This window comes from Falco cherrug, chromosome 13 (genome assembly GCF_023634085.1).
Source record: "Falco cherrug isolate bFalChe1 chromosome 13, bFalChe1.pri, whole genome shotgun sequence".
In the NCBI taxonomy this organism is placed as follows: domain Eukaryota; kingdom Metazoa; phylum Chordata; class Aves; order Falconiformes; family Falconidae; genus Falco; species Falco cherrug.
This window is the reverse complement of record NC_073709.1, coordinates 31,233,452-31,250,022: the sequence shown is the minus strand read 5'-3', so window position 1 is coordinate 31,250,022 and position 16,571 is coordinate 31,233,452. Positions and strand designations below refer to the sequence as shown.

At 41.3% G+C, this 16,571-nt stretch overlaps 1 protein-coding gene across 1 annotated transcript in view; it reads right to left on the bottom strand.

Moving 5' to 3' along the window:
• ALK (ALK receptor tyrosine kinase) overlaps positions 1–16,571 on the bottom strand; it is a 281,080-nt gene that overhangs the window by 33,988 nt on the left and 230,521 nt on the right. Inside the window, exons 10-11 of the mRNA XM_014277243.3 lie at positions 10,243–10,337; positions 8,635–8,778 (exon numbers count right to left, since the gene is read on the bottom strand). Of these exons, the coding sequence (XP_014132718.2) occupies positions 8,635–8,778; positions 10,243–10,337 (239 nt within the window). The remainder of the gene's footprint in view (positions 1–8,634; positions 8,779–10,242; positions 10,338–16,571) is intronic.

Below are 16,571 nucleotides of genomic sequence, written 5' to 3'. Positions count from 1 at the left end.
TTCCCTTAAGAATCCGCTATCAAGGCCAGCGCAGCTGCAAGACCACAATGCTGTTGTAAAACCCACCCTAACATATTTGCTCGTATATCAGGAAATACTTCATGTGTAATCAAAACTAAGACCCAGATGGACAAAGCATTTTGGGTGCACATTACATGATTTATCATTCATACTTATTAACAAGCTAATCTATACAATATAATAAACTCTGTTACTTAATCCTACTGACATTAAAGACAAAAGATTTGAAATACATCTAAAAACATTATTTCTACAACTGATGTTGGGCCAGCCAGCCCTCCTTATGGCTTTCTCAAAGGACACCATTTTTGCCCGCAGCTTCCACTAACGCAATACATGCACTCTTTCAGCGATGATACTAATTAGCTCAGATGCAGCATTAACTTGATCTGCTTCTTGGAATTCAGGGCTATATGGTCTAGAAATGATGTTCTTCATGTGTCTGGATGAGAGAGGCTAGCAGTTCTACCATTGCTGTTACTGGAGGGGTTCAAACACCAGAAATCCAGGGAAACACATTAGTTTAGCTGGGCACAAGGTCTGAACTACTTTTTCACAAACTAATCCTGAAGCTGAACTCATTTCGTTTTTATAAAAAACATTCAATGCTTGAAATGGATCAAAAAATTTGGCAGGACTTTAAGGAATAAAGTGGCTGGTATTTCTGAAAATACTTTTTAATACAGTCTTGGCTGTTCCAAGCAGCAATGCAAAACTACTACTTTAGGAAAGCTTCCCAATCTAAGTACTGCTGAGAGAATAGTCTCTTCCTTCTTACTGCAAAATCTATGCCACCCCTCCTCAAAGCTCCCCTGCAAGGGTCCTCTAGAGATTTTGCTACCATTACTTATTTTATATAGATACTTATATATATATATTTTTACTTATTCCTCCTGTCCTTCTGCAATGGGTGGCAGTATAAAGTCTTAAAATTAGTAGATAGCAAATGGAAGAATTCTCCTCTCTCTGCCTCTGATGTATCCCCAAAAACCCAAGAGCAACAGGTAAGAGGAGAAAAGCACCTACGAAAGCAAGGTCTAAATGCTCCGAAATCAAATTGGTTCAGCAGCTCCAATATCAACAATCTTGCACCAGAAGTTACTTATGTTTAGTCTTGCAAAAAAACCCACCCCAAACCAAAGCAAAATCTCACACAAAATGGAAGAGGAGAGATTCATTCTGTCAGCTATCACAGTGATTTAACATTGTAATATCCCAGTGGGCTAAGCCACCTGCACTGTAACATATGTTTTATAAAGCAGGCAGGTAAGTGTCTTCGTTTGGAACAATAAGAAGCCATTTGGATGTCTCTGGCGAAACATCAAACATTCCCAAAGGTAGAAGCAGGTGACCTTCACGGGGACAATAAGCCCAAAACGTGAGAGAATCAAAATGGAAAACTGGAAGTGATAAAACCTAGGAGAGACCACAGCCTGCGCATACTGCTGCTATGATTAAGCTTTAAATTTCTAATTTACTCCCTTTAAATAAATCTTGCCCTCAGGTATCTGCTTACCTGGCCTTGGCGAAAGTGTCTCTAGACGATGACACATGTAACGCAGCACTGCTGGATGTGAAACGGGCTGCTCTTGACTCCCACTGGGTTCCAGGGACAGGCGATCAATGAACTATATCTTATTTAAAAATACTTTTAAATAGCCCTCTGTCTCCTTAAAAACCCAATGCCCTGGTGGAATAGAAGACAAAATGTCCTCCTGCTGCAAACATCATGCTTTCAGACTTCGAACTGAAGCAACCAGGACAACTTCTGTATGTTCTGCCTCTTGGACAGGCTAGAGGGGGGCTCACTCCCAGTGCAAGGGCAGTATCAGGGTAAGAGCAAAGAGTGCTGGCAATTTAAGGTTAGTAGATGTGCATCTAAACTCTTAGAATCTGGCTTTTAAAAGTGTGAGAGTACAGGGAATGAAAAACCACAGCTAGGTTACACCAGGGAGTGTGACATAAGGAACCTGGAGACGACAGAGCACAGAAGCAGCCCCGCTGTAATCGATAAGTGGCATACACAAGATTGCAGGTAAAGCCTCCCAGGTTCTGCAGTCAGTGCCGGCAGACGTGATTACTTGCTCTATGCAGGTAGATGGTAGACAGGAATGGAAGAAAATGTGTTTCACAAGTGGCAGAACTGGCTGGTGGCCTTTGCCCAACACATTGCAGGAGGATGCCTGGCCCAAGCGAAGTCCATGGGGAGACTGCAACTGATTTGAACCAGCAAGGACTGAAGTAAAACCTACAGCCAGGTGTTGTGCGAGCTCCTCATTTGTCACTGCTGCATTGACTGGCACAAGCCCTCCTCCTGTTTATGTGCACTTTCATATGTGATACTGAAAGCCAGTCCAACATGCAACAGCTTTGTCGCTGAATTAAATGGGACAGAATATGGCATGGGAAGAAGTCGCCCCTCATTTCAGCGTAATTAGGACAGATGGGTCTTAGTTACAATTCTAGATACATGCTAAAACCCTCACACTTCCCTCTCTCTTCTCTCTTAAACATTTCACAAAGCCAATCCTCGATCTACAGATGTAACAGCAGCCCAAAATCTTGAATGACTAACCCAGTAACAAAACAGAGTACTGTCCATCTTAGATAACCCACCATTTCTTTTTTTTTAAAGTAAGAATAACCATTCACTCCCTCTAAAATATTTATTTTCTCCTGATTCTAGAAATGACTGCGGCATGTCTCATAAGCTCAGAGAGAGCACTGCTGCAGGTTGCTGCATGCCACAGCAGTTTAATTCAATTTGAAGCATTATTTTGATCTCCAAAGATTAAAGCAGTAGCACTGAATCGAAAATCCTTAAGCAGCTAGGTCAGAAGCATAGGGTTTTTCCATTGGTGCCAACGGTGGTCTGTCGCATACTGCATGGGACACCTCTCCTTCCTGCTGCAGTGTGCGACAGGCTAACGCTGCCAGCACCTCACACTCACATGACGGGAAAAAAGTAGGACTCTGCAGCCTGAGTCTTCCCAAATAACCAGTAGATTTCGGAAATGTGCCCAACTTCACACTAGTTACAGATGCCCACTTTCCAGGAGCAGCTGAGCATTCCCATGGTGAAAACAAACAGGTAGTTAAATGTAGAGTCCCTATATATCCTGTCATTGGCAGTGGCAAGATGCTAACTGGGTTTAAAAACTGGAAATTCCTGTTTAAGGTGGGGACGAAAGAAAAGAAGTGAAGATTACACATAGATTCAGAATTGGGGTACTTCATTTCAGTGACTAATTTATACATCAGTCCATTTGACAGAATCCCCTTTCACAAGAAACACGGCAGAGGAAACATTTGCTGTTCTGCCTGTTCACCCACACACCTGCCCTCCTCAAGCTCCCTGGCAATCTCTCCGGCACATTGCTAAGGTCCCAGCAACAACATTTTGCAAGAAAAGCCATTTTGACTCTATTAAAATGGATTTTAAAAAATTCGTTCTTCCAAACTTTCCTTTCTGAATTACATTTTCTGATATATTTACACACTCAATCACTTGTGCTCATTTTCTTTTGCACAGCAGAAATTCAACTTTTTGCACAGCAAAAATTCTAGTTTTCACACAGCTTGCCTAGGTACATAAAATGCACAGCAACCAAGGCACTGGATTTCAGCCACAGCAGAGGGGAGTGATGTCCTGCTCTTGGAAAACAAAAAAACCAAAACCCCACAAGACTTAAAATGACTAATTCATTTGAAGCTCTGCTACTACTTGCAGCCCAAGGAGGCACTGCTGCAGGCACTGCTGCAAATAATGGGCAGCAGCAACGAAGAGAAAACAGTGCAGCAAAGCCTAAAGCACATTTGTTCTTCTAATGTAGAAAGCAATTTCACTGGCACACACAGCACATAAACTCCGTACTACAAAACAGACATAGGCATTTCAGCTATACCTCACAGGCTTAAATGTATTAACTGGCATTTGCTAAACTAAGCTGGTTCAAACCAAGGTTCAACTCATTCCAAACCAAAACTTCACTGTGATTTGAGAAAATTACCAACCAAGCACCATGGTACTTGGCTTATTTTGGAACCTAGAGTAAGTAATGCAGTAAAGAAATGCATCAGTGCTTTAAAACAATGTGTAGGCAGCTCTTGGAACTCGCTGCCACAACCTCTATTCAGACTAAGAGGTTACTCCTACTTCAAACAGAGTAAAAATACCATTAACGTGAGCTACAAGGTCTCATGCTTCAGGGTCATAAGAACCCCAGAAGCTAAATTTTTGAAAGCAATTAATTCTGTTGGTTGTCCCTCAGGGAAGTTCATTTTACTTCTTCCTCTAAGGCAGATGTCATCGAACTTGATGCCATGAACAAGCAGAAAACTTGCTTCATTTATTTGCAAAAACATTCACAAACTCCCTTACGATATTTGGCCAATATGGGAAATCCGAGGCTTACAGGAAACTGCCCATCTTAATCTTCATGGACATTTGGCTGCCCCTGGCGCCCCGGTTGTGTGCCGGGATATACCCTTTACTCGGTGGATGAGCAATCTCAGTTACACATTACAGTAACTCCAGGGTTGGTCTGTGCTGAAAGTCTGTAGGCAACATGTACTACAAGCACATAGAAGAAAAATGTTCAGTGATGTAAGGCAGGGAAAACCTTTCAGTTTTGCTTTGGGTTCTGTTGTTTGTGTCCTGTGAGCAGTAATTTGAGTTTATTAGCTTTTCTGGGATTAAGTTTGCCAGAGATTAATGGGGCGGGGAGGGGGTTTGAAAGATGATGGTAAATGGCAGAACTAGGTTGTGCTCACAATCGCAGCCCCCGAACTGTTAAATGTGTCTACACAATGGTATTAATGGGATATAAAACGATGACAGAAATCAGTGAGTCTTGCCAGCAAGACCAGCAGCAGTTACTCAGGTATGGGTAGCCTAAGACGAGGCCAGCTTTTCAGCTGTTTATGGAGTTGCTGTTTCTACCTCTTTCTATTTTCTAAACGAGGGTGGCAATGGAAGACTCGGCCATGTTTCTCAATTCAACGAGAGAGGCACCTGCAGTGATGACAAACGTATGCCAGATCGATCCTGAGTATCATTTCAAAGAAATACTCAAAGCTTTAGATTTTTCTGAAGCGTCCATATAAAGGGAATACTATGGGCTATCCTTGTGGGAAATTATCTGTGGTCAGCACAACAGGGCAAGGGAGTTGCTGACTTTGAACAGCAATGAGAATGGCTTGTTTCTTGCTACCTTCTGGAACCAGAAACTCACAAAGCAGCACGAAGAAAACAAATTTATTTTCTCTTTTACATTTCACTTAAAGAGATAGCAGGAGTCTTCCATAAAGGGCGTTAAGTGAGACATGCTACTAACTTTTTGGAATTTATTTGTTTACAATTACAAAGGATAGCAGCATGTAAGATAACAAAGACCAAGATGGGTAGAGGTGGCAAAATTATTTCAAAACCTTTCCTGAGATTTATAGGAGTTTCTGCATAATTTAAATTGCCATTCTTAAGAGTGGGCAGCTTTAAAATGTTGGTCTAAAATGTGTGAATCACCCTGTTTATTTCAATTGTATAATGAACTCTGGAGAACAGTTATGCCCATTCAACATTGCTATGTTGGGATCTAGTTGTATGTTGATTTTGAGTACTGCACCTTTACTATCTTCAATCCTACAGAGATAGCAAGTGTAAACACTGCAATAAAGAAATTAATGCCTGTATAACCTGAGATCCCACCATCTGTCTCTGAACATTTTCTATCACTGTTCACGATGCTACTTTTGTTGGGGGGAGGGCACTGAGCTGTTATTCGCTGTGTTAATTGATGGTTAATATAAAAATACAATTCTGCAAATACCTTTATTGCATTATGCCAACAGTTCAGTTAGTATAATTGCACACAAAGAGCAACCAAATGTAATTTTCTTTTACTTAGTACTCGCTCTGCTGTTCCTTTCAGCTCCTTCATCTGATTAACTAATGTGACTCAGAGTTCTTCCGAGAAACAGCCATGAAAGTACTCATAAGAGAACTCGCCCTGATGCAAAAGACAAAATCTGTGCAACCACTAAGTGTTGCGGGGAAGAGACCAGAGCTGAAGGAAAACAGTAATCCAGTCTGGATGAGAAAATGATTTGATGAGAGTTTCCATGCAAGAAATCATGGCTGCACAATGGCTGGTGGATATGCAGATCAGATGGGACCAAGCAATGCAAGATTTAAGGGGAAAAAAGGTTAATGTTTTTGTACATTTCACAACATATCATTATTGCACCTTGTGCCCTGACACGTGTAAGTTGTCAGGACAGACAAGAAGCTGAAACATCAAAAGAAAGGCTATCCCCATGGCATTTACAGCCTATTCAGAAGCACAAGAAATCTTTAATTAAAGCTTGATTGCTCTGTGTCTTGTTATCTCCTTTTGCCTACTGAGAATCCTATTTTGTCTCCTCCAGTTTCCATGATAGTAATTTGTTTACCTAGAGTTCCTCATTATTGCTCACTGTATCTTTATATGCCTGAATTTCCCATATTCTAGCCTTGGTCTATAAAAGAAAATTGCATTGGTTTGATATAAATTGGCTTTTTACTTGGAAGTTAAACTCCCTGCAGGGAGATGCTATGGCTTGAGTGGCTTTCAGTTTTACTTAAACTAATACCTAATCAATTTAAAAACCAACCTGAAGTAAGCTTGGTTTACATCAAAATAAACACCACACAGCCTTTTGTATGGATTTCAACATTTCAATCAAAACTCCCAGTTCTGCTAAAGATGCTTTGATCTTCTGGTGTACACAAGCTTTCTTACAACTTTTTTACAGGCTTCTTCTAGAATCAAGTTTCACCTGCAACCTTTCAGCAAAAAGCTGGCATTTCAGCAAGTAACATGTAATCAATTAATGAAAAAAGGAAAGCATTTGCATTGCTCTGTGATCACCTATTTAATGGCCACCTTGCACTGCACGTAACTGTGTGACTTGAAACCTACAGGAATTTTTCTGTGCTGGTCCTGGTTATCATCAAGAAACCTGAGAGAGCACCACCACCATACTTGTAGCAGTTTGGGGTCTTAATTCTACACAGCGCGTTCATTGTCCCATGTGTGACACATGACAGCAGTTAACAGATTTCTGGAAGCTTTAGGATCTTTCTTAGAGTGGCTGCATTACATGTTTTGAACCTTCAGTGTACACACCCTGGAGGCATGCCAAGCATGATAAGCAATGACAAAGCTGGGCGCAGGGCCTAAGAACAGAGAGGGTGGGGAGGTTGCTAGAGATGACTATTGCTTCTGCTGACAATGGATTTCCAAGCACAGGTAAAAGCAGCAGGTGCATGTAAGAGGTTGTTTTCAATTACAGAGTAGCAAATTGAGGCCCATACCCTGGAAAGCAATGGAGCTTCTTTGGATTTTCTGTCATCTAAACAAAGTGGTACCTGGCTTCCAAACTGTGCTTCCTGCTGCGTAGGCTAAGCTGGCTTGGGGACCTGGGGAGGGCATTTTATTATCCTGTTGTTTCCTCAGCTACAGGAACATAGTTTTTTTGTTTTAATATGATTTCTTAAGAAGGAAATATTATAGCGTGTGATCCATCACAGGAGCCAAAGATCACATTAGCTGTAATTACTTTTGGCTGAGCTCATATTGGTCAATGCAGTCTTTGGGACTTGATGGTGGTGCTGATGCTGCTGGTTCACTCGCACAACAGTAAATACATGGCTATCAAAGTAAAGACCTTGACAGACTCAGCCTGAGGTTTCTTAAATGCATTACAGAATGCAGAAAGAAACAAGATTAAAGCTGGGTAAAATGCACAGCCCAGGGAACAAACATCTGCAGTGTTTACTGAGAGCAGAGACTCGGCAACACAAAAGAAAAAGGTGATTTGGTGCTGTGGAGACCCTCAGAAATGCAATGACTTCCCACTGCAAGAAGCCGCTGCTTAGCTTCTCTGATTTATGCCCTGTGTAAACCAAGGGCACAAAGGGGAGAAAATTGCTTTAGGAGTGATTTCAAACCTCAAGAGCTAGAGACAATTTTAGACAGACCATGAACAGAACAGAAGATCAAGCCCAGAAATTAGGCAAGCTGGCTTAGATACCACAGGAATTGCCTTGAATTTTCATCCCAAGACTGAAATCTCTAACTAAAAATCATGTTTTTAAAACAAAGATGAATGCTGTACTCTTTCAAAATGGGCAATAAAAATATTACTGAAAAAGCAAAGCTATGCTATTTCAAAGTGAGCTTATATTAACCAGAGATGGGTGTTCAGGTTACCACATGCTGGACTCAGTCATTTAGGACATTTTGCTTTGACTCCTGCCTATTTCTATATGACCGTGACACCAAACCATCCCATCTTACAGTTTAAAATCACTTTTTACTTCAAGAAGAGGCTCCCTCTGGTTCTTTCTTTCACCAGCTTGCAATCAAAATCCCAGTTACTGTTAACAGCTAAAGGTAATTCCTTTCTAGAGCTTGTTTTGTTTGTAAGGGACTTGGCAAAAGCTCTGAACAAAGGCTTTGGTAAAAAAAATAATAATAAAGGAATCATACTGCATTTAGCCTCATCTCACTGAAATCTGTACTAGCTGGAAATCTCTGCTGTCTGAAAATGCTTCTCAGACCAGATAATTACCTGCTGGACCAGAAATGGGGGCAGTGTTGAGCTGGAGATTTCCCAGAAGCTTTTGTTCCCATCCAAACTTCTTCTGGACACCTCTACTGGTGAGCAAATTGCTTGAGTCTGGAGTGGTACCTCGAGGTGTCTTCTCTCCACTGACTAGAAAACAAGAAGTCAGAGACAGGTTTATCACTGAGGGTGGCTGAGTCAGTATGTAATCCAAAACTGAAGCTAAAATTAAGGGCTGCACACTTCTCTGCTGAGAATAAGAGCCTGCAGCCACAGGATATAACACTATTCAAAAGAAAGGGCAGATTGACTTTCCATTGCTGTTAAGGGAGCAGTGACAAAAGGAAAATAAGCAGGAATGAGTGGTGGAACAAAACAGCAAGTGAATGAAGGCACAAAGCAGAAATATTTTATTATTTTTTTATTATATATAAAAAATAAATTAAAAATATTTTATTAAATTAAATAATAATTTAGCAACTGTTTGGAAGTTTATCTTTTAGCCAGTAAAAGTATGTGCAATCTTTTTTAATTACAGCCTAATTTTAAGATCTCTTTAGAATATTGGAACCTGAGGTACATTGAAGTTATGCACAGAAAGGGGTGCATAACTACACAAGGGGTATTACTGCGTAAACGAAAAGCTTCATACCCCAGCCAATGCAAATAAACATAACACAAAGCAGATGAAACATTCCGACTGCTGTCGGATGAGGAAGTGGCTTAGAGATTTTCAGTCTGAACCAAGCGACAGAGGTTGTAGCTTCAAGCTTAAGAGATGAAAGAATACACTGAAGTTCTACTGCTAACACAAGGTAGAAGTTCCGCATGTTCAGAGCAGCAATCCTCTAGTCCTCATGCAAGTTGCTGGTCTGAGGTATAGAGTGAGATAGATCATCGAACACATTTACAAATTAAGCAACTCACTATGCATGAGATTATGAAGGATGAGCCAGACACAAATGTTCAATAACAATCTAACTGCGGTGGAATCTGGCAGCAGAGGTATAGACTGGGCATATTCTAGAGGCCAGTCAATCACAAAGTCTGGATCAGAATTCAAATTTTTCCCAGGAGTAGAAGAGAGTGAAGATCCTAGTTTCTGATTCAGACTTAAATGCATGTCAGTCCAAATAACATAATCTTGTCCTAATTTTCTGGAGTGATGTGCCCAATGTTATGGCAAAGTTAGTGTCAGTCACAGGATGCCTGTCTTTTCCTAGCCAGAGTCCCACTGTCATTCATTTTGATAACTGTCACACAGCCCACCAGGTTATGTGGAACTCTATAATCACAGACTGGCTTCTGCATCTGCCTGGGTGGATAGGTGATGCTTCTGCCTCAGCTGGAAGCCGATTCTCCCACACCATATGTCTCACAACCCATTTACTGCCAAATTCGGGACCCATTCACTGGTCAGCTCCACTAATAAGGTGTGCATCTGAAAGGCCTCCTCCATCGAAGCACAGTTATTTCTGAAACACACCTTTAAATTTCAAAAGTCTTTTGAAGATAACAACCCTGAATCCCTTCCCCACAGTTTCAACCCCTTTCCAAATTTCAATTACATGGCAAATAAAAGACAAGTCACTTGCAGACAAAAGGAAAACTTACTTGTTAAATAACAGTCCAGACTAAGAGAGACATTGTCAAAAGCAATAATGGCATCAGATCCTTCTTCCCATGAAGCGACGATCTGAAACCAAAACCTGCACAGATGGGAAGAATAGGGATAAAATTCCGTTAAAGGGATGAAACTCGGAGCTCCTTGCAATTAAAGCAGTTTTAGAATGCGGGAGGAAGCTTCCCCCCCCACCCACACCCCCCCTATAAAAAAATGTTAAATTGACAGAGTGATCCTAAGAGGGAAGTTGTACACGAATATGGGTAGACAGAAAAAGCAACGCAGCCTCTGGTGCTTCCAGAGGCATATGTGCAAATCTGCATGTGGAGGTGTGTGTGGTGTATCAGGACAGAAAATAAAGTCCCCTGGCTTCTGGCACACAAAAAATCAGACACCTAAACAATTTTATTCTCACAAGTGATTTACACCCTAAAGTGTTAAGAAAAATAAGTAGGCTGGGGCTCCCAAAGTCACCTGGAGTTTCTAAAAGGAGCTGGCAATCAAAGGCTGAAACTAATTTAGAAAGTACTTGGTGCTGATCCACTCCCTAGGAAGCAAAGGGTATCTAACAGACCTGGCAGTCACAAAAGAGAGGAAATGACACGGGGTAGTCCATAGGAAGAGCAGAACTCATTATCTCCTTGTGGAAGCTGAGCAGGTTTGCCTTAAATCACTGCCACACTCTCAGCTGGCTTTTGCCAGGAAGTTCTGCTACTCCTACATTACCAGAAAAAAGATCCCTGTAAATTCACCCTCAGTGATATTACCAGTTAACAGGAAGAGCAGAAATAACCCATAACCAAATACTTCAAATCTGATAGTATATTGACTGCGCATTCATTTAGGGCGCTCACGGACTTAGATTTTCTCTTAGCTTAGCAAGTTCACGTTCTCCCAGTGCATATCTGCCACGTAATGTCGTAATACTCTGCTTAGGGAGGAGGACAATTTCTAAAAGCAGCCGAGCATGGCCCAGAAGTCAGATACAATGCTGAGAGGTTGCATCAAGACTATAAAAACATGAAACTATTATATGCTGTAAGAACAAGCTGCAAGAGAATATGTAATATTATTTAAACCTCATTCTCTTGCATCTTGATGTTTTACACCAGCAGAAGTTAAGCCATTCATGGGTCTCTTTCATGGAGATCTATTGCTGATGGTTCCTGCTCTGTCTTTTAGATCTGTTTAGCCAGAATGTGGATTCTTGCAGGTGTTCCAGTTTAGATGAGAAACTGATAACAAAACAAAGTATTATTGAGGAGCAGCCCTATTTATTTTGAAAGGCTGTAGAAATTCTGTCCTTTTACTGCAGCAAGAATCTAAACACCAGCAGAATATTTTTATTCCCACAGACTCTAGTTCTTTACCCTTAGTACTGGGTCTCAGCTTTTTTGTCTGCTACCAGTACTCTTACATTAGTCTTGTTGCCTCCTACAGTTTTTAAAATCCACCTCTCCTTAGCAAACCATCACAAAACAAAATTCAAGTGAAGCTTCTCTGCTCGTATGTGTATCTACTTGGGATAGCATGTTCCTGTGCTTTGAGTGAGGGTTTTGTCTGAGCCTCCTGCCTCTGTCAACACATGTAACCAGCTTCCATGTTGTTCTCAAACACAGTGCAGCTTTCACCACCAGAGATGACAGTGAGGCTTGGCATAAGCTAAAACAGATCCCAGGGATAAACGTGCCTTTTGAGGATATCTGGATTGAAGCGTCTGAAGCAACTGGTGTTCTTGCTAAGCTACAGAGGGGGACGCAGTCAGGAAAGCTGACCCAACCAAAAGAAAAACTTCAAACAGGAAAAACCTCCTGGAAACCCCTGAAAGGCGCAAAGGGTTTAGAACAGAACACAGTCTGTTCACAACACAAAAGAGCTGATGTAGCTACTGCGTTCCTCCTTTATTTCTGGTAAAGCAAAGCAGTGATGCTTCAATACTGAAATGTCTCACCCTTTGGAGACATGCACTGGACATATGGAAAGACTTTTCTAAAATGGACTTTTTATGTTCTAAAGAAATGAGCAGCTGCTATGAAAAAGCAAGTGATTGACACAAAGAACAGTGGATATGGTGAGGGAAGAGTATCCCTAGCATCAAAGGAAACTCCAAAGAGCAAAACATGATTTTTCTTGCTAAATGATCCGTCTTTATCAGCTCAAAATGTGGCAGCTCCATCCAAACAAATCTGAAGGTCACCGAATATGTGTCACACAAAGTGTATTTTTTGCCTTCGCAATCCCTGCAAAGCGCAACTGCAGCCTGGCATTGCCAGAAGCCTCACGGTTCTTAGCTGGTATACCTGAAACCCACTGTGGGAATGTCGAAGAGGAGAACTGGAAGGAACAGAAAATCCTTGGATATTAAACTGGCTTGCAACAACATCAGCTGTCCTCCCCCTGCCTCCTCCCCCTCTTTGCTCCACAGCTGACATCCCACAACACTTCAAATGAAATTACAAGCTCTAGCATAAACATAAGCTGTTCAATTTCAGGCATGCCATGTGAGTTTTAAACAAAAGCTGTTGGACAAAGTCAGTTCTGATCTACTTTTTCCTGCAAGTTACTGTGCCAGCAGCAGAGATGACCGACCTGTATGTGAAACAGGTCCTGAACCACTGCAGGTCATAGTCTGGTACATTACGGAGCACCAGCACCTACCTTGGGCTGAAAACTACAGGCTGCAGCTCAGCAGCAGCTTCTCCCTCCTTGTTGTGCACTGCTGCAACCTCCAGGAAGAGGTCAAGTGGAACCAGATTCAGCTCCACATCTTTCAGTTGGCTGTGTCTGAAAATCAATGGCCTGCACAGAGTGAGCCTTGGTGCTGCATTGAAGGGACCACTGGAACGGGGTCTCTGATGCATTTGATCTTTGGCCTGTTTCCTGGGGGTGTGCACTAAATGCCGCTTAGACATGTGGACATTTTGATGTGTATGTTTGTGTGATGCTAATGAATTACAAAGACAATAAGCAGTATTTCCACATCAGCTTTCCCCTCTATTTCTGCAGACTTTAGCTCAGCTATCTGTCTCTTCTTTTTTGCATAACAGAAGAGACAGACACTTCTGCAAAGACTACTATGTACCTTCTTTATGCCTGCAGGGAACTAAATACTTCTGAATATAGGTTCAGGTAATTTTCCTTGGCAGAACCTAGGCTTCAGGGCCCAAGGTGTTATCCCTTGGTGCGCCGTTCATGTCATGCCTCTTCAGACAATAAAGGGTTGTTATGATAATTACCAAATGTTCAGCCCCTAAGAACAGGAAAGCATGATGCAAACCACTATTTCCATCACTGAAGGGAGTGCCGTCTAACATGCCAATATAAGAATGCAATAGGTTGGGTTTTGCTTTTATTACAGTTCGTTCCAGCCAAGAGACAGCCTCGCTGATTTCACCTGCAGGAGCACTGGGACCTGAAGACTTGAGAAGTTTCCTGAACTTCAGTAGGGATGAAAAAAATGACAGAAATGGCTCCAAAATACAAAAATCATGTGAATGTTAAACACTGTTAGGACCATCAGTGCTGCTCTGGTTGCCTATCAATCTAATTTTTTTTTTCTAACATGAATGCAGTTTCAGTACAAGCCTTCTCTTGAGACCAGCATTTCTGCAACAAATAGTTCATCTTTTTCTCTTTTCCAGTTTAATGCCACTATTAATTTAGAAATGTGATGTCTTTCAAATTCCAATGAAACAAGATCATCAGTTAACCAACATTTCAATCATTAGCTTTGGTGGGTTTAGCTTAACGGGCTAATTAAGGGAAATTTAATCAAAACTGAAGATGGAAATGTCACACATCAGTGAAACGAAAAAACCCCCACAGACAATCTTGTTCCCTTGCCCCCTCCTTTTATTTCTTTCTGTTTGATCCCTGAAATCAATGAAACAACTTCCTCTGACTTTGGTGGAAGCTGATACTGAAACACCAGAAGCGTCTGTTATTGCAGTGACTCAGTGTAATGCTGGAGGTGACAACGTGTCATGGATATTTTTGCACAGATCAAAGAGGGGTATACTGACTGCGCACACAGTACTTCAACTGGCACCTACCCAGCACAGATACTGGTCCACAGCAGCGTGTAGATAAATTCGCTGCAAACACAGACATAGCCATGAAAGAGTATTCCTGAAGGCAATTATACAGGAGCAGGAAGATCAGTGCTGGCAAGCTTGTTTGTCATGACTTTGTTGCTTAAAATCTCCCAGCAACTTCCCCACATGGAATCCAAATCCTCATCAGATAAGTCTGTGTGTGTAAGCTACGCTTCTTCAAAGAAATGAAAATACGGCTGCTACAGAAGTCTTTAACGGCTTGGATATTAGAAAAATCATTACTTGAGAACTGGCGGAAATTACTTATCTGTCCTACTTGACTGCTTTGCCCTACTTGGCCCCAGGAGCACAGCTAGAAAAAGTTCCTTAGATGTGTGACAATTGGGAAGCACAAGTTACATCCCGCAGAGTTGAGTGTCAGCTGAGCTGTAAATGCAACTCATACAAAGGCTTTTTGTTTAAAACAAACAAACAAACAAACAAAACACAACCCTGTTTGAGGCAGATGGGAAATGCTGTACCAGGTGGACAAAAACCAAAAAACCTAATTCAAATCTCCCCGTTGGGGAATATCAGCTGGGCTGTCTGAAAGATATAAGTTTTACATAAATTCAAAAACCACTCAAGGGTGACTACTGATCAAATATTTCAGAGTGGCAGATAAGAAATGGCACCAAAGACATAACAAACAAGCTTCTTTTGGTTTGTTTCTTTGGCCAAACCTGTGAAACCTGAATCCAGAGGAACAGTTCCTTGAAAGGTAGGACCAAGCACATTTCAACTCGGTTAAATCTGACAGAAACAGGGCAAAACCTCTGGGCTGCAATCTTCCCCATTCCTCAGGATCTTTGGGTTTATTTCAGTGTGGTCAGCATTTGAGCTTCATCACATCACCCTGGCTTTTCTGTTCAGTTGGGTTTTTTTGGTTACTTACCATTTTCTTGATCCTAACAGAAGACTGGTTCCCCCCCAAAAAAATATCTGGGTTTATTTACAGAGGGAAATACTTAGCTACAAATATGAAAAATACATCTATAGTTATGTTAGCATTGCCTCCACGAGGACAAACTGTTGTGCTTACATCTTAAGTCTTCATTGCACAGAAGTGTTAGCTTTTGAATATCTTATATCCTCTTCTGTTCAGAGGGAAATAAAACCCATTCTCCTTGAACTGAAGACCTCAGAAAGTTGATTCTGGGCAAATTCTGCAGCTCCCTCCCTTCAGTAACAATTCTGAATGCCACCTAAATATTGTCTCTGGCTTATACGGATACTTCAGGTTTCCATTAGCCAGACTTAGGCAGCTGTCTACATGCCATTATTTTAGAAAGGCTCATAATCATTTTTTTTTTCTTTTTATCATAAAGATAGGGATTATTAACCAAGATTGAACGTTAATCTCCTCTGTACTCAAACCCCCATGCAGTGACACGATCACAGCATGCCTGTACGTACAGATCCCATTTCATAACTTGTAATGTTTTGCCTCTGATGAAACTGATTTCTCTCTCTACCTAGCTAAAATAATTACGGCTGAACCTGCTTGAGACCGAGGCACTTACGGAACAGTGAAGTTTCAGGTCACTAACCCTTATTACATTCAGGCTCCCATTAATGTCTCTGTTACAAATGATGCATTGTTAGCTCACTTCACAAAGGAATACTTACTATTTGGGATAAAAGACATACTTAGGTGGAATGAGATTATTTAGAGAAATATAAGCATGTTAACCAAACTCAGTTACAGTGACAGAATTGCCGTGCAGGAAGTTACTTAATAGCTAGTAATAAAGGCTGAGATTCAATGGTGTTATTAAAGGCAACCATGCAGAATATATACACGTACAGAATCTGCCACAGGTACTCTGTACACACAGTCACCAAAACCCCCTTTTTCAGATGCACAGAACAGCCACCAGCAGAATAACTATTTCAGAAGGAGGACAGCAGCAGACAAAGTTAATGCTACTTTGCAGAAAAGCAGCGATATGGGCATTAAAGTCTCACTCTGTTCTTATCAAAGTAATGTGGGACCACATCAGAGCAACACAGGCTAGGCTTGTTGGACGGATATAAGAAGAAAGAATAAAGAGATCTGAGCGTAGATTTGACCAATTAATATATATGTGGTAATGTGTAGGGAGACATATGTCTAGCTTGTATGGAGAGTCCCTGTTTCTTCACAGCAGAATGGGAAGAAAGGTCAGGAATAACAGGAGAAAAACAGGCCTCTGGGTATAAAATGTTGCTGAGAACTTTTCTTT